General features: G+C 49.9%; 2 protein-coding genes across 3 annotated transcripts in view; both read right to left on the bottom strand.

Moving 5' to 3' along the window:
* NUP214 (nucleoporin 214) overlaps positions 1-9,700 on the bottom strand; it is a 43,652-nt gene extending 33,952 nt beyond the window's left edge. For both annotated transcript variants that reach the window (XM_074161082.1, XM_074161083.1), the window contains exons 1-11: positions 9,659-9,700; positions 7,899-8,094; positions 6,970-7,121; positions 6,512-6,716; positions 6,225-6,295; positions 5,823-5,886; positions 4,992-5,095; positions 4,314-4,420; positions 3,588-3,654; positions 2,881-3,004; positions 819-980 (exon numbers count right to left, since the gene is read on the bottom strand). In XM_074161082.1, the coding sequence (XP_074017183.1) occupies positions 819-980; positions 2,881-3,004; positions 3,588-3,654; positions 4,314-4,420; positions 4,992-5,095; positions 5,823-5,886; positions 6,225-6,295; positions 6,512-6,716; positions 6,970-7,121; positions 7,899-8,094; positions 9,659-9,700 (1,294 nt within the window). The remainder of the gene's footprint in view (positions 1-818; positions 981-2,880; positions 3,005-3,587; positions 3,655-4,313; positions 4,421-4,991; positions 5,096-5,822; positions 5,887-6,224; positions 6,296-6,511; positions 6,717-6,969; positions 7,122-7,898; positions 8,095-9,658) is intronic.
* Positions 9,701-11,604: 1,904 nt separating this feature from the next.
* On the bottom strand, positions 11,605-24,350 carry AIF1L (allograft inflammatory factor 1 like). Its single transcript, XM_074161092.1, has 5 exons — positions 24,271-24,350; positions 19,270-19,336; positions 16,205-16,246; positions 14,864-15,026; positions 11,605-13,165 (listed from the first exon to the last, which is right to left on the bottom strand). Exons 1-5 carry the CDS (start codon positions 24,346-24,348, stop codon positions 13,078-13,080), a joined length of 438 nt encoding a protein of 145 aa, XP_074017193.1. The 5' UTR covers positions 24,349-24,350; the 3' UTR covers positions 11,605-13,077.
* Positions 24,351-25,271: the final 921 nt, after the last annotated feature.

Raw genomic sequence — 25,271 nt, 5'->3', positions numbered from 1 at the left:
TACTACAGGCTAGATTAATGTTGCCTGGAATTTCCTGGGAAAAGGCTTCACCTTTCTCCTTTCTCCATTGATTTTCATCAGGTTCCTGCCATCTCAAATAAAACAGGCTGCCAGCAAACAAGTCAGCCGGTGCTACAGAGAGGCAGGCTGCCAAACAGAAGCATTCTGTTTGGGAAAGGAAAAGCAAATTTGGGGTTAGGGAAGAAAATGGTGGGTTTCTAATTATCATTGATGCATGCAGAGAAGCAAAACAATCATTTTACCTGCCTACTCCAGCACAGGAAACTGCCTACTTCACACCTCATAGGGCAACACATCTATACCTCAGATAAAACTACTACTCTTCACCCACTAACAGCGTTTTCACATTGCTGCAGAAAGCTATTGTTTAAATAAGCTTTTGCTGCAGCCAAACACCTTAGTTCATATCATGGCCTCATGTGGCAAAAACATAGGGAGGAAAATCATCACCTCTCTGCAGCAGTTCCAGTCATACACCCCAAATCTGGGCAAAGGGCCTCCTAAAATTGCTTTGGCCCCATTCCCCACAGGGTGATTGCACAGTAGAGTCCAAGTGCAGTTTGCAAAGTGCTTGAGATCCTGCATAACGAACAGGACTAGATAATTTCACACTGATGTGTACAAGACAGAGAACAGTCCTGGCAGCAAACACTCAAGAACTGCTCCCCATTATCATTATAAAGAAAAAAAATAATTATTTTCTGTGACCACATACATGTGTGAATACCAAACTCGCAGATGAAGATAAAGAAAGATCCACAAACGCATATTTTTCCTGAATCCACTGAAGTACTTACCTGCTGATTTTGGAACTCTCTCCCCTACTAACAGCAACGGCTCTGGGGTGACGATAAGTGATCTGACCCCCGGGTTTTGGTTGATCATGTAAAACGGGCAGAGCACACCATCCGTAGAGAGCAAGATCAGAACGGGAGCCGGAGGAAGGGTCTTCTCATCACCTGTCAGAGACCACATACGTCAGTCCTGCAGCCAAAGTCTCCTGCTCTGTTCCTGCTGGCGCTGGCACCTTCGTGTGACTTGCTCAGCACAATATTTCTTACATTTCCCCCTTCTTGCTTTCACTGGCATCTTTGTTCCCTTGCTTATCCATGAATGCCTAATTCTCTTTTTTCCTTCTTTATTCCTTCCTATTTCTGACTTCATGTTTCATAAATTCATAGATGAAGGGTTATTTTGACAATCAAATGTCATCTCCTGAATGACAAAGCCCAACTTTCACCCGTGAATTCCTGTGCCAAGCTTTTTCATATTCTGAAGCAGTCCTTTTTCTTCACCTATAAACTGCTCCCTCCTTCAATCCTCTGCCTTTCAGCAATCCCCACATTCCATTGGGTCCTGTCACATCATTAACATTCATACACATACAGTACGAAAGAGAATGGCTAGATAGGAAGCTTTTTAACTTTAAAGAAAGCCAACATCAAACAAACATCCCGATGATCTGAACTTCTGATATAAATTACTTGAATTTTGTGCAGCTACAGCTTTGAGCCTAGAGTCTGCTTCAGTTCAAATATTCTCAGCAGAGTTAAAGGCCCCAAACCACTCCCTACTATATTTCTAAAAAAAAAAATAATTTGTAATGGCTTAACCGTGCTTAATTAAGTAAAAAAAAAAAATCGCAACAAATCTAGGACGCAGGAAAAATCTGCTATAATGATGGTGCTTTGTCAGGCAGCGCAGTAGATAGTCATGTTTGGTTCCTCAGGAAAAGCACACTAGTAAGGGCAGCTTCCACATGGGAATAAGCTCCAGGACAAATGAGGTTTTTTTGCAATCCAAATTCGCTGTGAACTGCAAAGCCAATTAATGTGCAGCCAAAACCAAGCTGATTGCCCTCTGTGAGAACACAGACAACGTGTTACCAAAAAGCTTCTCCAAAAATTTTTCTAAAAACTCTAAGGCAGCACAACCTGGGCTTAAAAAAAAGCAGTCCTGACAGATTCCTTAATCCAATAACTGTACAGATTAACAGAGAAAATGCTTCAAATTCAATTTTACATTCAAGTACAAAGTTTGACCTCAATTCCCTTCTGTAGGTTTTCATTCAGGTAAAGTTCTCAGTTAATCGGCACCCTCCTGTGCTCTTCAGTAACCCTTGACTGCAGTACCTTCCACTCTGCCTGAAGGCATCTCTATTTCAATCTGTCTCTGGGTTTCAAGGGAGAGTTTTCAGAATTCACTAAGATACAACACAATAGCTCAGATATATCTTCAGCTTCTGTCTCTGACAAGGTGCTTTGAAGAGCCTTCAGGCAGCACAGAAGGTACAGCAATAATGCAACTAGCTGGATGTAGAGCACAGCAGGGTTCAGTCAGTACGGGCCCTGTGCTTTAATGTAGAATTAAAACCTACGCATTCACCTCGATGATCTTTGCTTTTTCTGGCTTTGAAACTAACCCACTTTTCCGTTAGATCAGTGCAAATGTACTTCGTACACAACAGCTCTGCAAAACGACATAAGCTACAAGAATAAAGAAAACCTCACAGGCAGTCTGAAATCCCCGGTGTTAGAATAGGACTCCTTTAAACTCACTGCTATCCTGGCTCTGTGAAACATAGACATAACTCAGGTGCTTTGTTTGCCATGTCTGTGTAGTATCCCAGGCTGCTGAAAGCTTTGAGGAAGAACTGTATTTAACACTTTCCCATTTGAATCCTTACACAGAAGTAAGCCCACATGTGCTGTGGGCTTGGTATAAAAAGACAGGACGGATCCCCTGTGTCGGTGTCCCTTTCAGAACGATCTAGAACCCTGAGAACCAGGCTGCCCCTCAAAAATATCCCATATATTGCTATTATTGGACTATTCCACAAGAAAGACTAACAAGACTTACTGATAGGGATCGGCATGTTACTGGTGTAGTCCACAGCAACGCCAACAGGCAGAGTGTCATCACTTTTATCTGTCACAGGAAGTTCTGCCCTGCTGGAGTCTTCCAAAACCCATGATTCCCAGTTCTGCAAAAAGTAAGATCATTATTTTTACTACTGCTTTCCTGTGATCAGTCTTCTTCAGAACTCTAGCCTACTACAGTTGAAAGATAAGACTATAAAAAAGCTAGAGAGCATCCTCTTAAATTTGACAGATTAACAAGTGCCAGAAGTATCAGGGTCCTTCACAGATGTGTGTGTGACTTCTCACACATCACTGCATGTCAGACTTAAGGTCAGATAGTTTTAATGTTTAACTTCAACTGATGACCTCACATGAATCACTTCATTATAGTGAGCTTGACCAAATTTTGAGATAGCCAAGTGAATCATGAAAAATAGACTTAGGGCACTTGGTTCACAACATACTGTGTTTCTGATTATCCTTTCTCTTTTGTGTCACTCGGATCTCTTGTTCGCCTAAGAATTATGTTTATCTTAAGATTCTGCACACTTAAGATGTAAAAAAGAGAGGGGTTTGGTTTGGTTTTGGGGTGTTTTTTAAAAATATACCATCTCATTGTACTCCAGGCCTTACATTGGTCATGCTTGCTTAGATTTTTGAGAAAGAGACACATATGCACAAATGCAACAGGAACAAAAATATTACCTGATCCCCTTGCCTGGCAAGAATGCTGACTTCTGTGGAAGCTGCTGAAGCTGCCAGAACTAGATCCCTGTAAGCATGGACACAAATAGGTTAAAACCAACATGACAATTCACAGCAGGTCCCCAGCTCCACAATTCATTATCATCTATACAAACTGGTAACTAGGAATACACCTGTAACAATATCAAACTGACTTTTCCTCTCAAGAGGAGGGAAACATGACCTGCTACATCACTGTAGAACTTCTAATTTAAAACTAGTCACCAGGTCACTGTAGAACTTCTCTAATTTAAAACTAGTCACCAGGGGCTGAAACCCTTTGCCAACCAGTGATTTGACAGCCACCGTATCATCATAAATAATGATGGCCCAAGTCAGGTAGCTGGAAAGTCAGGAGCAGCTTCTTCACACAGATACACAATTAAGCGAGACAAAAGGTCACGCTTTACCCAACCTATGACTTAGAATCTCAAGGGAAATTGTTATGACAGATTTTAAACGGTAATATGTATTCTCACCAGACAAATGAGTATGTTGGCATGGAGATATATCATGCAGGAGAAATTAGCTGTACTTAAGCAAAGCATTTTCAAAATGACAATTTCATTTGTCTCACATTTAGGTATTTTATAGTTTACAAAAGGGAGGAACACAATACATGGAGAGCATTGATCGCTCAGACATGAATAACAAGAGAAAGACTTTGCCATGATTCCTGGCACTTACCATTCCTCAACATAGTTGAGGAAGTAATGATGCTGTCTCTCCGTGCAGCTCCCATAGCAAGGCTCCATGAAATTCACAAACTTCTCTGGTCGCTTCTCTTCCTTTTTCTGTAAGGCCAACATTGCTAATTTACCTCCCAATGCAGAAATCTGACTACATCAGGGTACAGCAACAATTGCCACATACTTCAAGAGAGAAGAGGCATCATGAGACTACTTGAAAAACAAAGAACAAAGCAAACAAACCAAAACCCTCCTCCAAAAGATAAAGGGACAAGAAAGAGGATACCAGGGAATTTAGATATCACACACCCCCAGCAATAAATAACCTGATACTAAATAAGAGCTACCATTAGGCCTAAAAACCTCCCTAACCTAAACAAAGAAAAATGTATCAGGACTCCACATCAAGTAAGGTCTTCTTCCCAAGTGTTTACTTCAGAGGCTGAAAGTCTTCACATCATAATCTCTTGGCAGAGAACAGGTTACTCATCTGTTTTCAAGCAGATGCTGCTTCCTCCACTCAATCTCCCCCAACCCCAAAACTATGATTTTCAGTAGTACCAAACTCGAATTCCACATGATGTCAAAGTGAATAATACAAGCAACTTGCCATTGTAATAAACTAGTCAAAAATAAGCAACAAACATTTCTGTCATCGTGACTTGCCGGCACTTACAGGCAATATGGCTATGACCACTTCTGGAGGTGTTTCCAGCGTCCCATCAGCCGCTGCATATACAATGGTAAAGACATACGTGCCAATCCACAGCACATCCAAAACTGAAAGAGAAGGGAACAAATACCTCCAGTCAGAAACACTTCAGAATGATACTTCCTTGTATCTTTGATATTAACTGTGCACAGCACATAAAATTAAACTACAAACAAGCAAATAAGGAATCACTAACTTCTAAACTACCAAGATAAAGAATTTCAGTGATCTGTCTGCAGAACAGCAGTGTTATTAGGGGGAAAACTATTTCATCCTGGAAATTTCAAACACAAACCAAATGATTTGGTTTGATTTGCTTGACCATATCACAGGCAAAACACCACCAGTGTTTCCAAACATGGATGATGCTCTGGCATATCCAAATGTAAGTTTAGAAAAGCAGAAAAACTTCTTCTTTGACATTTCATTGAAGAGTCAAAATGACAAGATGAAACTCACGCAGAATATGAGAATGGTGTTTATATCCAGAAATCTTCATGCTGAAGGGACATTACTTGTGACAGTACTGTCTATCACATTGGTGAGCAAAAAACAGTTTTTAAAACTCATATTTAAAATATTCTAGAAATAGACAAGGACTCTGGCTGACTGTTGATTTTTCTACACAACCCAGAGCTAAAGTATGTAACTATTTTTTTACACATAATTAAAAATCACACTGTAATTACGTAACCAGCATAGTATAGAGCTGCTATAACTATAAACAACATGAGGAGGAATGAGGAAAGACATTTTACAAGAGTAAACAAGTTAAAAAGAAATAAAAAGATGTACCTTTAACAGGATTGTCAGAGTCATAAAAGGGAGGACAAGGGATTACTTTCTTCTCCTGCAGACTCTGCAAATAAAACCACTCTTAAATACAAAGAAAAAGACTCCAAACAAACCCAATTGCAAGTTTTGCAGAAAGCCCAGAGAAGTGGTTTAGAGCAACTCACCCACCCTTTAATACTCATCATGTGCCACTCTGAAATGATATTTAAGTGGCAGGTGCAAACCCTAAACTAAACCCAGCATTGGTCTAAGACACTTTAATATTACTGAAGCACTTGGGCAGTTTCATGTGGCTCACACTGTGCATCACTTGACCAAATTCTGTAGTTTGTGATGCAGAGATAATGAAGCATATTGCAAACTACCAAACAGACAGAAAGCCTTACTAGCAACAATACTTACAGGCAGATATTGCACCACGGTGCCATTTTGCCTCCCTACTGCCAGTTGTTTTCCCTTCGGGCTCCAACATACTAAGCAAAAAAGAGAATTTCATTAGCGCTAAGGAACTGGAGAGTTACAAGGCCCCACAAAAGCAGGACCGATAAATTTAAAACCCCATATTTTTCCCCTGCAAAGAAACATGATCTCAACTAAACAAACAGGGAGTCATCCAGTCACAGACAAAGCAAGACTGCACAGATCAAAAACCAACAGATGATGACTCTTATCATGAGGCTGCCACTCACCAGATGTGACAGCTACAGAGGAAGGCAGCGTGGCATACACTTTCACAGAGTCCGTGACCTGCAGGACAGAGATGCTGCCATCGGACAGGCAGATGGCCACCATGGCAGGACTAGTGGGGTTCCACTTCAGGTCATTGACCGTTGCTGCGCTGCCCGAGTCCTTCGCCAGTTTGTGATAAGCAAATGCACGTTTCTGCTGTTTTGCCTTTTAGGAAAGACAAATACACGAGAGAGTTGAAGCTGAGCACAAACCCAAGTTCTCCCGAAGTCATAATCCAAAGCTGTTTTGACCCTCCTATAAATAAATGACTGATAAAAATAAGCAGATTTTGACTTTACTGAACAAATCCTTTGCAAGACACCTCCCACAATGAGACACAAAACTCCACCCAAGGCATGCCTCTCCTCCAGCTGTAACTTGAAAAAGAATTTAAAAGAACTCTTTGCATATGCTTTACCTGATTTAAAAATGTGCGGACGTCAAAAAAGCCAATGAAGGAACCGATCTCACTGGACATCATACAGACAGACAGTGTGAGATTATCACAGCTTAGAGCCAGGTGTTGCACAGGAAACTTCATGGGAACTAAAGTACTCTGAACGTTCTCCACTTAAAACACAAAAGGAAACGAAGGGGACAAATTTAAATAGTGAGAACTGTTCTTGTAAAACAATACCGTTAGAGTGAGTTTATGCAAAAATCACTAGTCCTATTAACAGCAGCTGTCAAAGCTGACACAGAAAAACTGAGTGACAGCAACCTCCTTCATCTCTATCAATACAGTCTCTAGAGTTGCCAGATTCCTAAGAAAATTCCACTTTCATTCCTCAGTAACCTAGAGGAAAAATAAGTGGACAGATTTTTGGTTTTACTTATGCATGCACATGACTACCTCAGGTACAGTTTCTAAGGACAATGGGAGAAGGAAAACCATTTTGCACTTAGGTGGCGGAATAGTGACTGCCTTCTCCCTTGCAGAACAGTCGCTTAGAGTGGATAACTCAGTGCGAGAGACTGTCCCTCCTTTCACACACATCCCTGACACAAGCACAGGTTCACAGCTCAAAGACTGGCTACCAAAACAGTGTGTAGCTGCAAGGAGAGGAGCAGGAAAAATCACCCTCACTGGACAGTGGACACAGGTGACCAAACCTGAATGACGCCTGAACAGAAGCTAGCACAGAGCGTCCTGATGACATGTTCCCAACTCCATTTCAGCTAAAGGTACAGCAAATATTGTTCCTGCCTTCTCACATAAGAAAACGTGGTAATTTCAAATGCACGAAAGAGCATAACAAGGACTCTGTCAGAAGCCAAGAGCTCCATATCATAAAAACCCATATAAAGCTGTCTCTGCAAAGACCATGACACGTAAGTGTGCCTTACCGATTTTATTGGGATCTTCTCCCAGCTGGTTTTGCATGAGAAGATTTCTGGTGTGGAAGATCTGCAGGCTGGTTCCTCCACCAGCAAAGACGAGCCCGTATTTGTTAGAGACTGCAAGGAGACTGGAGCGCTCTTTGGGAAGATCATCTGGAGCATCAAAGATGCGGACCTTCTTCAGTGCTCTGAACTGAAAGTCCTGTTGTAAGAGAGTTGGGAAGTAGCTGTACATATACTGGCAAAGAGGAATAGTTTACTTCGGTTTCTCTAAGATGGTAAGTTGAAAAGCCTTTCCACAAGAGCTGCAAAACACCTGCCAAGGCAGAGAGCACACCCACATTGTCACCGGCCATCCCATCACATTTTCTGTCTCATCTCCGAAAGACTGAGATCAAACCACATTTTTTCCATTAGCTGAGTCTCTCCTCTGCCCAGTGCCTATGGTTATAAAACCTGAGGAGCTGAATGTGTCCGGAACATCTAACTTTCTCAGAAACATACCAAAATTAGTCAACAGATACAGAAGAAAGAAAGAAAAGGGAATAAGGCAGAGGTACAACGATTGAACAAAACTTGTTGCCACAAAGCTACAAAGGATACATCTGCTTAGATGCATCTTTCTTTGCTATTGTAATTTACGACAAACAGAACAGATATGGTTATTCCTTCCACCCAGCCCCAGTAATTACTTTACATAATCAGACTTATTTCTTTGCCTGTTTCTCTCATAATTTACATTGTCCTTTTGTAAAAGGAGGAAGAAAAGGAGGAACAGTGTGAGAGAGAAAAACTGCAAAAAACACAAACTGAATTAAGAAACAGCAGTTGCACTATTGCCATGCAAAACCTGAGGTTCCCCTTAGGAATGAGTCTCTCTTCCCAAGGTGCAAATTACTGAACAGAGCACTGGATCTAATGCCAGAAACTCAAATGAAGCACCCGCGTTTTATTTCCAAATTATTGCCAACACACTGAGTAAGTACATTCCTGCAACCTGAGGAGGCTGCACGAAGTCAAAGACTTCTGCAAAACAAACAGCCCAACTCCCTTGGTTTTGACAGTGCCTGCACAGAAAGCAGCTGCACAAAGATTCAGATGGGCTTCAGGAATCTGTCCCTCCACGTTCCTGCTTATACAGCCTCGCAATAACACTCAGGGAGACACAGCAATGGCCTAGGCTAGCACCACACAGTAAGACTCCAGTCTACACCATCCAACAGGAAACAACCACACATATTGTTGCCAAAAGCACGAGATTCCCAGCACAAGGCATGTTGACAGGAGTCCCAAAAATAAGGTTCCTCCAACTCTCATATTCTGCCTCTCTTCCCTCCAAGCATTAACAAGACCGATCTCCACCACAGGCCATGCCAGGCTCTCCCTCTTCCACTCCACAGGCTTGTACCAGAGTGCTGAAAAGTCTACAGGTGCTTCAGAAGCCCTGTACGGATGCCTCAAAAGGCCCCCACCATGACCCGAGCCCACACCACCACCCCACACCTGACTGTCGGCCCCACGGCCCAAGCCAAGTTCCCCCCATAGCCTACCACCCCCCCACAGCCCAGGCCAAGCCCTCCCCAAGCCCCGTTCCCCTCACGGCCCAAGTCGAGCCCCCACCACGGCCTGCCGCCCCCCTCAAGGCCCAAACCAACACCCCCGACCCGAGCCAAACCGCCTGTCAAAACTCCCCCACCGCCCGAGGCCAACCCCCACCACCGCAGGCTGGCCCCTCACAGTCCGCCCGCTCTCCCCTCGCCCCTCACCTTCATCTCCCGCTCCGGGATCACGTCCATATCGTCCCCCATGGCGGCGCCGGCAGCCCCGAGGCCCGCGGTCCCCGCCGCCCTGCGCACAGCCGGGAAACCCCCGCGCGCCCGCCAGTGCGCTCACTTCCGCTTCCGGCGGGGGCCGCTCTAGCCCCTGCTCTCGGTGCTCCGTGGCGGCCTGAGTCCTCCCGCGGGCCCCGCTGGAGCCGAGCGGCGGCAAGGCGGGGACCGGGGACTGAGGGATAAACGGCTGCATCTCACGGCGGGGCTGAGCAACCGGCTGTGTTTAATAAACCCTTTTTTTCCATATGTTCTGAGGTGGGACCTGACCCGGCCGCGGTGGGTGCTGCAGGCCACAGCTTTTCCGGCCTGGAGGAGATCCAGCCCTATGGGGCTGCCCCCGGAGACCCTGAGGGGAGAGACCCCGCTGGGGATGGGCCGTGGCTGCCGGCAAGCCAGCTCTCCCTGCTGTGCGATGGTGGGGGCTGGCAGGCCCCCGTTCCACCCTGTCCATCAGCCCCTCGGTGAGGCGCTTCGATGCTGTCTCCACAGCAGAGGTCCAGTGTCACTGCAGCTCCAAGCAAACCCCACTCCCTCAGCACGGGCTGCAGTGGGAGCACTGGGTCCAGTGCTCAGGGCCTCCAACTACATGTTGGTGGGCTGAAACGAGGATGTTCTGTGAGCAGGGACAGCCTTACTGTACTCCAGGGCCACACAAAAGCAGCGTGTGTTTTCTCGGTGCCAGCAGGACCTGGATTTCATAGAATAGGATTGTCCAGGTTGGAAAGGGCCTTTAAGATCATCTAGTCCAACCATCAGCCTAACTGATAAAAAAACATCACTAAACCATGTCACTAAGCACTATGTCAACCTGTTTTTTGAATACCTCCAGGGATGGTGCCTCAACCCACTGCCCTGGACAGCCCATTTCAATGCTTAATAACCCTTTCAGTGTAAAAATTTTTCCTAATATGCAATCTGAACCTCCCCTGTCACAACTTGAGGCCATTTCTTCTTATTCTATTGCCTGTTACCTGGGAAAAGAGAGCAACCGCTGCCTCTCTACAACTCCTTTCAGGTGGCTGTAGAGAGCAATAAGGTCTCCCCCCAGCCCCCTCAGCCTCTCCTCCTCTTCCCTTGTTCCCTCCTGCCGCAAATTCAGGGATTCAGCCCCACCTCCAAGTGCCAGCACAGAGGGTGCATCACCTTAGCACTTAGCCCTGTTGGGACAAGGACACGTTGAGAAAGGCTGTTTCCAGCTCCAGCAGGTTGTGTTTGTCTTTTGCAGGACCAGAAGGACAAGGACTTCCACAGCCCCAAAAGCAGTGATGGCTTTGGGCAGTCACCTGAACTGTGGCAAACCACGTCCAAGTTTCCCCTCATGTAATGCGCTCCCTTTATTTTCTAACTGAACAACAGCTTTAACATGCACAGCCCAGAAAAGCAGGTGCATTCCCAGAGACTAACAGGCAGCAGAAGGCAGACACAGGGCTCTGATCTAAGGGCAATTCTGTCCTTTTGAGGAACACACGGAAAAAGCATACCCAGTCATTCCCCGAGAGAGCCTGGTCTCCATTTTGATATATCAGACAAGAACCTCAGGCAATTGCTTCACGAGCAAAGAGGTTAAAAAAAAAAAAAAACACCCAACCAACCTCCTTCAAGAGAAGCATTACAAGTGCCTGCTCTTGATAAACAAGTTATTCCTTAAAACAAGCACCGCCACCTGCTTTCTTTCAGTAAGTCAGGAAAAAAAGACAGCTTTCAGGAGGCGGCCTCTGCATTTCATAACACAAACTCCATGGCATTCGGTCAGTTATTACAGATAAAGATCAGATCAAGGCAGTCCAAAGCTATCTCCAGGATCTATTTAAGGGTTTATATTAACAGACTTGGAGACCAGCTCACTTAATCTACAACCAATCATACACTGGCAACAGTGTAGCTTCAGAAGATTTATTTTCAGTCCTTAAAGTAGACTAGTACTGCTTTTGCTTATAATTTTTCCTCTCCATTACAGTTTTGGTTTTCATGCAAACAGTAGTCAGAATGTTGTTTTTTTGGGTTTTTTTTTTTTTTTATTATTTAAAAGTGCAGCCTTTGGCAGGAACAATCAGCCTAGTAGAGTTAATCATCTGTATTTCCTTTAAAAAATTTATTTATTAAACCATGATTTAAAAAAAAGTTAAAAGCTGCCAAGAACATTTAAGAAAAGAGCAGGGAAAGGGCAAAGAGCAAACATCTGGATTCCAGAAATTGTGTAGAGAGCAAGAATCCCCGCAGTAACCAGAGTGCAGATAGCACAGTCCCAGCTACATCTGGATCCCAGCTCGTACTCCACACTTACAGCCGTTCTTATTTTGCAGACTTGAGGGCTCATCCATCAGGGAAATGCACTTGATGGCCCAAAGGACCAAGCTGAAACACGTGCAGGGAGGTCTGCACAAATCAGAGGGACAGAGCAGTGGCGTGAGGACAGATCCTCATCTGCAACTGCTCTGGCAGGGCTCACAGTTTAGTCACCCAGCTTCCTTTCACCTGAAGGTTGAATTTCCCCTAGACCTTCCCGGGGGGCTGCACAGACAAAACAGCAGGGTCGTTCCTACACTTGATGGGCAGGAAAGACAACCGCCCATTCAGAGGTTGGCCCCCTGATGGGCTCGAAGTAGACATTTCTCAGGAAGGGGGCCGCTAAGGCAGCTTTAATCATCCTCACTTTGGTATTGGACCCACCGAGATTTGGCTGCAGGATGAACCCATGGAGAGGGCAGAAGCTGTGCCTGTGGTCAGCCATGCCCACCTCCAAGCTTAAAGGCCCTGCAGGCAGACCTCTGGTGGCCACGCACACCTCTGGTGGCCACACACCTTCACACATTCACCTAGCAGGCGAGTCGGCCACAGAGGTGGGAGCCTGACTCGTGTTTTGGTGAGGTCAGGAGGGAAAGAACTAGTCCAAAGTCAGGAAGCGTGGCGGAGCAGAGAAGGCACTTATTTCTTTTGCACCCATGAAGCTGCTGTCAGGGCCTTTGCCAGAGGAGTGCCCAATGTCTGGCAGCAAGGCCCTTTAGGAACCTGTCGTGACAAGCACAGCTCTGAATCCACACGCTGGGAGGAAAGTAGCTCCTTGTCTGAGAGATGCAGGAAGGGCAGAGGAAAGAGTAAAATCACAGGATATTTTTTTTTTTTTTTTTTTGGTCTCACATTACACTTGGTGCTACAGCTTCTGTCTAACAAATCAAGTTGGCTAAGGGATGCAGCAGAAAGACACGAGCTGGGTGTCTCCAGCTTCCCTTGCTGTTCCTCTAAGGCAGGTTAGTTGAAAACTAGGACTGTCCACAGTAAAGAGTAACAAAGCACAGGTCACCTCTGTTACAGACCAGCAAAGCAAACAGTGCCAACGTTTCAGCCCGTCCTCTTCAAGGGAGGCTGGCTATGTCTCTCTCTGGAGGTGGACCAGAAGGCTTTGGGTTGCTTTCATTGGCTTTTCCTTCAAACATCATGACCCTGCAAAATAAAACAGATAATAGCAATGAGAAATGCAGGTTGCATTTTTACCCATCATTGGGGGGAGAGAATTATCTTATTGGCTGAAAAATAGCATCTGCTTTCTATGCAAAGGGCACCTGACAGTTAACAGAGGGAAAGCCAAGAGAGGGCAGTGCTGCCAGCCTGGCAGCAGCTCTGCTTTTCCAGCAGCTTCCAGGAGTGGGTTCCCAAAGTGGTTTTCCTCTCAGAGCCCAGAGGATTAGCACGTTTTATTTAGACGGCCACTTCCGAAATCCCCTGGGCACACACTGCATGCCAAGTGCTCCTGATGCGCAAGAGCAAATACCTTCCCTGGCCCACCTTGCACATAACCACAGAGCAGCACAGTCAAAAGCCAACATCAAGCAAGCAACAGCAACTACAGCCAGTGAAGAGGGCAGAGACAAGGAGCAAAGCACTGGCTAGAGGAATCCCAAGCATTTTGCAACCACCAGCACTGTCTTCCTCCCTGAGGACTGCAGCTACGCGGGGAATGCCAGCTGCCACGCTGGATCAAAGGACTGCACCGCTCTTAGGACGAGTTTTACATTTCTGCTCCTGCTCTAAAGAGTCCAACAGACAATGGGGTGTCTGTTAGCAAGAGAAGGGACCCATCTGTGAAAGCTGCTGCAGTTGGGAGGAAGGATGGAAGATACGGGACAGGCTGCAGGCTCAGCCTGCTTCCATGGAGAAAGAAAGGAGGAGCAGGGATGTTAGAAGTCTGTGTGTGCCTGGAAGAGGAGCATCCCAACAGGCAGACAGAGAGCACCCAGTGGGGAGAGGTGAGACTCATCGCCAGCAAGCACATACCAGCTTAGAGGGACCACGTGAGAGGTGGGAGCAAGATCTTTCCCCCAACCTGCCCTGGAAGCTGGCTGTGCTTCTAAAGCTGCCTTCAAAAAGGGGTAGGGGGGGATGAAGAGGAGCCGCTCCTATTCATGGTGGTTACAGACACAAAAGCAAGGGCAGCCTCTGTGGCTGTGAAAGGAAAAGCCAGGCTTCAATGGGGTGGAGATGGAGCCAAGCAAGTGTTCAGAAGCCATTTGTTACAGCAGGACTTTCAGAGCCCTGTCGAGAGGGCAGAGGGGGCCGTGGGAGGCTAGTGCTGGCAGCCTGTACTGCAGAAAACCTCTCCCGGCACAAGCCAGCTGTTTCAAGCATGCGTCCCGTCTCCATCTACTGCCCATCTCTCCGAAATCAGGCAGTGAGGGAGCATCCTGCGGGAAACAGGAGCCAGCCAACTGGTGTTGGCAGGACCATCATTTACTGCTCAAGTCCTGCCACCATTCACAGAGGAAGCCTGTGTCCCCAAAGCCAGCAGGAGCCACAGGGAAGAGACGGGAGGAAGCCCCGCAGTGCCGAGTGCCTGCACACCCTCAGGGAAAGGGAGAGAATCGCTCCGCTCAGAGCACGTGGGAGGAAGCCTGTGCTAACACACAGCAGGCAGCTCCGCTGCCAGCACTCTCCACTGCTCAGCCCAGACAAACTTATACACCCTCTCATGTCTCTCTGCAAACTCCCCCTTCACAAAGATCCTCGTCTCCCCTCCACAAACACCAAGCCTCCACAGCTCCACCTCCACCAGGCAGAACAGCTTCTGCCCCCTGCCCCCGGCTCCCCCAACATGACACCAGCTCAGGTCCTCCATCTCCCCAGCTCCCACCCAGGGACACTCACAGTTTAAGCACAGCAGAGCGTTTCCCAAGCATGACGTTGACAAAGTCCTGGTACGAGATGGTCTCGCTAACCCCTCCTGTCACCTCAGAGATCATCTTCTTCAGTTCTAGGTGGGTCTTCGGGGCCCCCATCTTCTCCATCATCCTTTTGACAGACATCAAATCTGCAAGAGCAAGGCAATTGGTGCTGTTGAGAGGTTGGCTGAGCACAGACCAACCCCAAGAACACAGGCATGAGCTCCCATCTCAGATCACCTCACCTGCAGACCCGGAGACTGACAGCACTAAGCCATTGCTGAAAGCCAAGAGAAGCCTCCCAGTACAACCTGCTGCTGTGCTGCCCAGTGCAGAGCATCATTTGTGCAGCTCAAGATAAAAGCACCAGACACACAGAAGAGGGACAACTCTCCACGCGCTCCAGAGACACGTGGGGACACTGCTCTCTAGCTCAGAGCGTGGTGCCAAGAATCACAAAGACTGGGAGGAGGAAAGCAACACCGGGGTTAAAGCTGGAGACAAACAGTCTGTGGGGAGCGGGTGCCCCTGCCCATCGCCACAGGCCATTTCCTTCCATTGCTCTGCTGCCTGCTGAGACCTGCGGCCCCTTCCCTCCCGGAAAAGGCAGTGCAGCCCTGAGTCAGGCCCCTTCCAGCTCCCCACAGGCTTTACTTCGGCTGGAGGACCGGTGGAGGAGGGGAGTGAGGCAGCAGCCTCCTGGAAGAGTGCAGCATGAGAGTGATTCCACTTCGGGCCTGGAGAAGGCTGGATCTTTACGTAACCTGTCCTTTCTGGGCCCAAACCAGGGCTGCTCAGCTGAGCCAGACTCACACCCGAGTCCCCTGCTGCTCTCCGCTCCCCTCCCAGCAAAGCAAAGAGCTTCTCTGCACTAGAAGCACTCATGGGTTTATACAGCTTCTGCCTCAAGCCAGGAAAAACCCCAGATTGTCCAAGCCCTGCAGCTTCCCAGCTCTGGAAATGCTGAGGATTGAGAAAGCAGCCTCAGTGGAGAAACAGGGAGAAAGAAAAAAAAGAAAAAGCATTTAGAGCAGAAAGAAGTGGAGGAGCTAAGCAGAGAGTCGGGAAGAGAACAGGACTGAGAAGAGCTCAGATCTTAAAGCAGGTGAGGAGAGACTGAGAAAGCTGAGAGGCAGGAGCTGGAGAGCCCAGGAAGCGCCTGGCTGGGGATCAAGAGCCAGGCAAGGCTGGAGACAGGAGCAGCCCATGGGTTTTCCTCCCCAGCAGCAGGAGTGCAGAGGGAAGCAGCAGATATAGCATCAGACACCGCCTCGGCAGGCAGTTGCTCGCTCTTCCAGCCCCACACCAGCATCCCTGAGTCACTCACCAATCTCGCCTTGGTTGTTCAGGTCAAACTCCATGTACTTCTCTGGAAAAGACACAGAAGCAAGTTAGCAGGACGCTAGAGCAGGGGGTGTGTGGGGCTTTGGAGTGCTGCCTGCTTAGAGCGATGAAATAAAAGATTAGGTTATCCCCTAATGCTGTAACTATTGCTATAGTGCTGAACACAAACAGTTCAGAGAGGGAGACCATCTCAAGACCTGTTTTTAGCACTCTTATCTCAATTCCAGGGCTCTAGAGTTAAGTGCTCTTTAATTGTGGCTGCTTTTCATTTAAGCTGAAGGAAAACACTGGCATGAGAACAAGGTATCAGCTCGCTGTGAGTAGCGTTAAAAGGTTTCCAGCCAGAAAAACAAAGCTCTGGAACAGCCTCCCAGAAGGAGTAGCAAGGAAAACAAACCCCTGAGCGCTCCCAAGATGAAGCTTGATCGGATTAGGAGGGGGATTAAATGACGTACTTGACTCCAATAGCAAGGGACAGACTCTACGGTCCTCCCAACGCCGTGCTGCGCACCCAGAGCGGCACCTGCCAGCAGAGATGCTCAAGGACCACATCAAGAGGGTGAAGCCAAGTACATGCCCAGGAGCAGTTATGCCGGAGCAGGTTGTTTGCCCTTTCAGCCTGCTCTCAAACATTGCTCAATCAGGCAACTCCAGCATCCTCAAAGAAAGGTAAGAGCCTGCTCAAGAAGGTCTGGTTTGCTTTGCAAGATAAAAGCTCACATGCTGCAACAGACAGAACACTGATTTGATTTAGAAAAAAATCAGGATTTCAGTCCTATGCTGCTTCTGACCTTTGGAATGGCATACCTGTGTGCTTCCTACTCCTCACCCCCCCTCCCTTGCTAGCTCTTCCCTATTTAGACTTTAAGCTCTTCAGGCAAGGATTTGTCTGTCTTACAGACAATACAGCTCCTAGCGCCGCAGGGGGGCCCCCATCATCTCAAGTTCTGCTAAATGAGAAGAGCAAGATGCCTGCTGCCACCATCCATCCACGCTGAGCTGGAGAAATCTCCACTTGCCCTGCAGTTACCACTCACTCCCCAGAACAGCCTCGGAGGACTCAAAATAAGTGAGAGCTCCCAGGCTGCTCCTTTCCCCCAAGGGAAAAGACCTTTTGCCTCTGCTCCCGGGACACCGGCAAGCAGATGAGCGTGAACAGAGAAGTGGCAGGCTAATTTAAGGAGCCAAAGGGAAGAGGGGATATTTCACACATCGGAGCCTTCCCAGGACCTGTGCTTCTGGAGGAAGGTGCTGGGTTAACTGGACTGATGGGCAGCTCCAGGCAGGAGGCAGAGGAATGGCTTGGCATGTCTTCACCTGGGTCTCAGCTGGTGGATTACGACCATCATGAGCTGACCAGGATGGACCTACAGGAGCAGCAGGTACAAGCTGAAGCTGTTCATGCTTCAGGCAGGAATAAATGTCTCCCTTCAAGCAACCGATCCTAGATGAATTTGGGGCTGTCACATGTGTGTTTAGGGGCCAAAGTCATGCTTGATGTGGAACTGGCTCTCCCCACACTCTGCCCATCTGTAAAGACTTTGTGCAAATGAACCACCACCCCCTTGGGCAGGGGTCAGGCACCTCAGCATGTGCTCAGGGACACACACCCTGCTCTGCTGTGTCCGTGCCCAGCACGTTTTCTTTTCTTCTCAGCTGACGCTTAGCCAAACGCGCAGAGAACAGAGGCAGCTTTACATCACCGTGCTCTGAGCCTCAGCTCACACATTCATCTCTCCCTCCCATCCCAGCTGCAGGGATTTGGTGGGGCAAAACCACCCGTGGTCCCTCCCCTCACAAATGCATTTACACAAACACTGCACGGGGGCTCCCCAGGCCCGGCTGGGGAGGACAGCGGGAAGGATGGCAGAGAAGAAACGCTCCCCCCATCATCACACAATGAACTGATTGTTGGAGGAGCCAGAGGAGGCGTTGGAGAGTGGGACAGGCCACGGAGGCAAACTCACGAGGCAGCAGGAGGAGATGCCAAAGGCTCTCGTTACAGGGAATTCTGCGCCTGTGACCTACAGTCGCAATGTTTGAAGAGCCCCGATTGTGACGGGAAAAATAATGCGGGGCTGCAGCCAAAAGCCAAAGCCTCACAAAAGGCAACAGAAAAAGGACGGGGAGCACAGGAGGCTCCTCTGTGGCCAGCAGGGTAAGGCACCGCAAAACCCCAGCCGGCTTCTTCCATGCTGGATTGGATGCAAAGCCAAAATTCAAAAGGGACATAGCAGACAATGCCCGAAATGGAAGCAAGGTCAGGCTTTATTTGGTTAGAGCCAGGCTGAGGCCAAACCTTGAGGGCACCGTGACGCAGAAGGCATGTTTTCTCAACCGCCTTCAGCCACTGCTTGGAAAGAAAGAACAGCCCTGCCAAATCTTGTCCTGTAACCACTTTGGGGACAAGCTGCAGAGGACCCCAGGCTTTTTCTCTGTCCCCCATCCCAGCACATGGGCCAAACCTAAGCCCTAAGATCTGCTGACCCACTGGAGTTAGGCTTTGGCCAGGACTAGCAACAGCAGTAACGCGTTTCTTCTCACACTAGGGGGCTTGGGAAGGACCAGATCAGACTGAAGAATCTTTTGGGGAGAGAAAGTCCCCAAGTTCTTCAGGAAGCAGCTGAGACCTCTGCTCTGTGGGAAGTTGTCCTCCTCCTCCCTGAAAAAAAAAGAATTCAGCTACTGCTTCGCCCATTGTACCAGCTGGCTCGTCTAGGTATCTAGACAGAAACTGTCCTCCCTTGCTGCTCCCCTGGGTTTTGCCCACGCAGCAGGTTTTGCAGTAATAGCAGCCTCCAGGCAGAATGTCTGCAGGGTGACACGTCCCTGCCCTGCAAGAGGGGGAAGCACAAAGGCTTGTGTGGGAAAACCACCTCTCTGAGGAGTTTCACAAAGTCCCACAAGCAAGGGGGAGGCATCCCTCCCAGCTCAGTCACTTCTATTTGGCTGAGAATCTCAGGCTGGTAAGATCCAAATGCTGAGGAAAAGAATCTGTTCAGAGCTAAGAGTCGGGCTGAAAGGACAGGGAAGCCCTCCAGTTCTCACCTTTGAACACTGCCAATTTCGTCTCCAGATCTTCTTCATCGCTGAACTTTGGATCACAGAGAAATTCCTAAAGAAAAAAAAAAAAAAGAAAAAAGTATCCCCAAGGTTAAAGATATCAAGGAAAACACCTAGAGGGCACGTACGAATGCAACATCACCCAGAAGACCTATGCAATTCCCAGAGAACCACATCTGAGCAACAGCACCAGGAGACTTGAAAATGGGTTGAATCCCTCCACACCTTGTCATTAACATTCCAGTGCAAGGGGAATGCCTCTGGTGTCTCAGGTTTACAACCAACAGCTTAAGGGAGGAAACCAACAGCCTGAGGGAGGACTGGACCCCATGTGCCTTTGGAATAACTGCATGAAACCCCCCTCTTCTTGCTCAGCCAAGCCTTCAGCTCCCCTCATCTCTGCTTAAGCACACACAGCACATGGATCAGGCACCTATTCCCAGCAAGGGCTCCCATTCCTTGCAGAAAGCACTCTGATCTTGGAGATTTCAAACTCTTGGATAACTCTGAGGGCTGGCAAATAGAACAGGGAAAGATTTCAGAACATCAGGCACCCAAGAAAGGATAGGCAGGGGGAAGAAACAGGGCTCCCACTCTCTCAAACTCTCTATCCATTCTCCCCCTGTCCTGCTCGGGCTGGAAAGGAAATCCCAGGTCAGTTCTGGTCACTCATCCCTAGCCCCACCTCAAAAACCTTCAGGTACCTGAGAGAACAGACCACAGCTTGCCCAGCCAGCTCCACCGCTATGCCCTGCCAGCAACGTCCCCCCCCCGCAGCTGCGAGCGGCAGGGTCTCGCTCCTGTCTCTGCCCTCCCACTCCGCCCAGCTCCAGCGAGCCCAGCACAGCTTAATGGCTTGGTCTGTGTTCAGCAACAACACCACATTCTTCGGCGTAGAAATCATTAACATCTGCACAGCCTGTGCACGGCCTGTCCAGGATAAAAACCCCTCTAGGGTTTAGAGTGGATGGAGGGCTGAGGCGTGTGTTCCTCACCACTGTTGTCCACGCTCACAAGGAAGGCCGGAGTAGGTCACCAAGAGAATAGGATCTCTGGAACTGGTAGTACTGGGGCAGCATCACTTGTGATTGAGAGCACATCTCCCACAGGAGCCCCACCTGCAGGCACTAGGGCATCAGGACTGCAGGAGGTCCACACAGCCATCAGTAACCCAAATGCCCTCAGCCTCCAGAGCATCTTCTCATTTCTTCTAGAAGGAAGACAAACCAGCTATCCCCAGGTGTGATGAGCTGTGCCAGTCCAGCTGCTGGGCCAGCTCTGGCAGCACTGCAGCCCCAAGCCGATGCCTGATTTCTGCCTCCCCCTACCCAGCCCCAGCCTTTCATGCCCAGTCACTGCCTGCCACCCTAACAATGCAGCACATCCTCTGGTCCCCTCCAGCCCATGCGCCTGCAGTGGCTCCCTCCTTCCTCACCAAGACAGGGGAGCCTGGACCTGCCCAAGGAGTCCAAGTGCCTCAAACCTTCACTGCCAGTTAGCCACCGCTTGGGCGAGTCCTTTCTGTGTAGCTGAATTAAGGTTTTGGAGGAAGCCCACTAAGACAGAAGTGACTGTCATCCCCTCCTCCCATCTCACAAACTCCAGATGGGACACCCAAGACCATGCCCACTAAACCAGCGTGACATGGACTTCCCTTATCACCATGGACACCAACTCAAATTGAGAACTGTGGTGAAAAGCAATGTTCCCAGTTCCTTCTTTCGCTCTCCTTTGCCAACTCAATTTCATTTATCTCAGTTATTTCTACCCAGGGGTATCGTTTGCCAGCACAACACAAAGGGCCCAATTCAGCTTTGAGACCTGGGCTCAGGCAGCAGCAGAAGTCACCAGAGAACAGAGTAGTGTTACCTACTGCCATTGCCACTGAAGAGCTGCCGTAGAAGGAACTTGTCGAACATTAGCGAGAACCAAAACAGGGCTGGGGCATCTCCTACCACCGAGTCACAGCTTCATTCCTGTGCTGCAGGAAGAGCAGGCAGCTTCCTCCTACCAACAGGACAGGGGATGTGAAAGCAGAGTGCTGTATTTCTCCAGAAACAAGAAGCAGCACAGAAATGGTGAAGACCAAATGCTACATACATACAGGGTGGCTAAGGGACGTGCGTCCAGGGGTGCAGGGTGGGTGATGCTGTGCACACACACGCCCCCACCATCCAGTCCCCTTGCATTTCAACTGGAGGGGAGCTGGACAACCCACCAGTGTCACAGCTCTGCTCCAGACTGAAGGAAGCAACAGGGGGGCACATTTCAAAGGCATTCCACCCTCCACATTGTATGCAAGCCCGGCTGTGACTGCGATAAGGCAAACACTCACAATGGTGCACAGGAATTCAGTCCCCAGGGCCAGTGACTCAGACTCAGCCTGAGTGGCTGAAGTTCCTCTTAGAGTCCTTTGCTAAAGCTCCCATTTGAAGGGGCATGTTCTATTAATAAGAACTGCTTAATAAGCCCCAGCCTCTCCCCCGCTCCTGCCCTGAACAGCCTTTCTTGGGCAGAGAGACTTTTCTAAGCCAATAAATTCAGCCCCGCGAGTCCCAGCTACCTGCAAGACAACGTGAGCAAAGCCAAATCCTTCCTTGCTCCCCAAAAAAGGCAGCTCCAGCTAGCAGGCCAAGCTCTCACCGGGCTGTTTAGGTGCCTAACTCCAGCCTCCCTGCATAGATGGTCTGGGAAGGGGCTGAGGGATGCTCGTGCCTGCCCTGGATGGACAATCAGGCACCTGCTCTCCGGCAGCAAGAATTCCTTCCCCACAGCCCAGCGCATTAGAGGGTAAAACTAGGTTGAAACTAATCTGCGCTGGATTAGACTTGCCACCTTGATGCACGAGGCTGAACAATGTGATTGCCGTTCCCCAGAATGAGGGGAGCGGCCAAGAGGGGATCCCAGAGGAGCATTTCAGGCTGGAAGAGAGAATTCAATGGTAGGACTCAGCTGTCCTTCAGCAGCACGTGTGCACTCAGGACACTGCCTGCCAAAGACCCTTATCCCATTGAGAGCTCTGGGGTAGAAACCAGCCAGGAAAACAGGGCTGGGAGGGACCTAATTGTTAGGATGAGACAATGAGATTAAGTCTGATAGGAATTTGGCCTGATAGGTTTTATCAGAAGCACTTTACTGCTTTGCAGCCCTGGGACTCTTCAGGGCTTGGGAAACCCCCTCCCTGGCTCCGGTCACAGTATCAGCCCAGGTTTAAGTATCAGCTGCGTGTCAGAGGGAAGCATGAGCCACTTCACTGCGTGCCCTCTCACAGCAAACTCCCCCACCATCACCGTGCAGAGCTGGTGGAGGAATAGAAGCGCAGCAGCACTGGGTTTGCTGCCCAGAGCTGCTACAGCGCAACGGCTGCTCAGGATCCGTGGGCAGCCGCTACCCGTGCAATCTGCGGCTTGATTTCTAACTGCTCAAATCCCTTCTCCCAGCACTGAGCCAGCCCACAGGGCAGCAAGAACACGAACAAGCAGCTTCCACCTCCATTAGCAGGATGTAGCTCGTTTCATTTTTATCAACCAAACCTCACCCAGAGAAAAAGCCTGCCAGAAGTGATGGCTACTTAGGGGAGAGATGGGAGCCTCTCCCCTGTAGGGGAGGAAGAACAGCTCCCAGCACTAGGGCACAGCACTGGCACCTCAGCAGTGTCCACAGCTCCAACCAGCTGAAGGATCACGTATCCATCCTGTGCCCGAGTGATGCTGGAGACAACTCTGCAGAAGCTGCAGCAATAGGTACAACACTCCCTTCCTCCCCAACCCAAGGGTCAACATTGCCTTGGCTGTGGGGGACACTTTAGACCCACCTATGCGCCTCCATGGCAGGTTTCAAAGGGTCCTTTTTAAGCCAAGTCTTCTCATTCTACACCTTATTCCACAGCACCTCTTTTTCCACTCTCATTCCCCAGCACCACCTGGTTTCTAATCACGTAATTCCCTCTCCAGTGACCTACATAAACCTCACCTCTGCTACCTCACCCCTGCCTGGAAGAATATATTGGCACTTTTTACTGCCCAGTCGATGCAAGGGAAAGGCAAGACGACCATCTCCTACAGGCTCTCATCTTGCGCAGCTCTTTGATTTCTCCACCTGTAACACCAAGGTGCCTCTGGCTGTATCTGCAAGTGACCACCAAACACACCTAGAAATCCCATGGTTGATTATTTCAAGGTTAAAACCTTCTTTCCACCCTCAGAACTGCCTTTGGCCGGGAAGGATGCCAACAGAGCTGCCCCCACAGGCCATGCCAAGCAAGGGACGGGGCAAGCCCGCAGCTCCAGCGAGAGGACCTTGCCTGACCCTGGCATGAAGGGCACAAAGCCCAGCGTACTTTGCACTAATCCAGGAGCTGCCATCCCCCCTGCCGAAGGCTTGCAAGACATCCAACCACCCTGGACTTCCCATTCAACTACTACAATTAAAAACTAGAAAGGCTTCATTCAGGTCTCCTTAGCAGCAGACACTCCATGCTCCTGGAAGAAGAGGCTGAAGCACTCGGGTAAGGCAGAGTGGAGCTCGATGCCCTCCAGGAGAACAATAGCTCCTGCTCTTGCTGGACCACGTTCCCCACGGGCCGTTCGTGGCAGCCGGCCACTGAGCATCCACAGCCCCGGGACCTGCCCGGGCTGCGGGGCGCTGAAGGAGGACGAGCCGCCTGGGGGGGGAAGCAACCCCACGGGCAAAGGGGATGCAGAGCAGCCTCCCCCCCAGAGTCACCGCCTGCCTCCTCCACCCGCCTTCCCCTCGGAGGGGGGCAGAGACAAGCAGGGGGGCAGCTCCACCTGACCCTACCTTCTCCCCCCTCTCCTCCACCCCAGCCCCGATCCCCACCGGGCGGCGGGTCAGCCCCGCCGCGGCCGCCCCCATCCCCATCCCGCCCCTCGGAGCCCTCCGCCCGCTCCCCGCGGGGCCGCCCCCGCAGAGGTCGGGTCCGGTGGGGAACGAAGGGGGTGGGGGGGAAGGCGGCCCCAGCCCCACCTTGTTGATCTCCTCCAGCCGCCCGTCCTGCGGGGCCCGCCGCAGCCCCCCGCCGCTCGGCCGGCGCGGAGCCGCCATCGCACGGAGCCGCCCCGCCACCGCCGCCGCCTTAAGTAGGGGCGGGAAGGGCCGGGCCGGGCCGGGCCGGGCGGTGCGGGCCCTCCGCCCCCGCCGTTAACCCCTTCCCCGTCCCGGGATGCTCCTGCCGGGGGTGAGGCGGGGGGACACACAGCCTGGTACCCGCGGGGTGCAGCCGCTCGGCGGGCTCTTGCTGGAGAACCGCGAAGTTCAGAGGAAGGTGGGGAAGCAGAGGGGCGGCCCCGATTCCAGCGGCCGAGCCCCCACCCCCGACGGGAGGGTCGGGAGGGGACGGGAAGGGACAGTCTCCCTCTAGCGCGCAGCGGCCGCGGGGCACCCGCGGGAGCCCCTCCGGAGCCAGCCCGGGGCAGGGGCACCCCCCGGCACCGCCGCTCCGGGGGTCCCCGCTCGGGTACCGATGGCAGGTTTGCAAGGTGCTGTTTGGGAGCAACTGTGCGGTGTGATAAAAGCACAACCGCTTGCAAGTCATAGAATCATTACGAATGGAATCACTATCCTTGGAAGAGACCTTTTAAGATCATCAAGTCCAACCACTGCCAAGTTACCATTAAACCATGTCCCTCAGCACCGCATCTACGTGTCTTTTAAATACCTCCAGGGATGGCGACTCCACCGCTTCCCCGGGCAGCCTGTTCCAATGCTTGACAACACTTTCAGTGAAGACATTTTTCCTAATATCCAATCTAAACCTCCCCTGGCACAACTTGAGGCCATTCCTCGTGTCCTATTGCCTATTACTCGGGAAGAGACCAACCCCCACCTCGCTACAACCTCCTTTCAGGTAGCTGTAGAGAGCGATAAGGTCTCCCCTCAGCCTCCATTTCTCCAGGCTAAATTGGTGCTGGGTGAGCCCTGGAGCATGACCGGCAAGACATCTACTGCAGGACAAACAGGACCAAGCT

This window comes from Numenius arquata, chromosome 19 (genome assembly GCF_964106895.1).
Source record: "Numenius arquata chromosome 19, bNumArq3.hap1.1, whole genome shotgun sequence".
Classification (NCBI taxonomy): Eukaryota; Metazoa; Chordata; class Aves; order Charadriiformes; family Scolopacidae; genus Numenius; species Numenius arquata.
Note: the sequence above shows the minus strand (reverse complement) of the source record. Positions and strands in the feature narration are given on the sequence as shown.

Coding starts and splice junctions, on each gene's coding strand:
- AIF1L (XM_074161092.1), bottom strand. CDS start 24,348: ATGGCGGCTCCGCGCCGGCCGAGCGGCGGGGGGCTGCGGCGGGCCCCG. Junction 19,337..24,270: donor GGCTGGAGGAGATCAACAAG/GTGGGGCTGGGG, acceptor TTTTTTCTTTAG/GAATTTCTCTGTGATCCAAA. Junction 15,027..16,204: donor GAACAACCAAGGCGAGATTG/GTGAGTGACTCA, acceptor TTGCTCTTGCAG/ATTTGATGTCTGTCAAAAGG.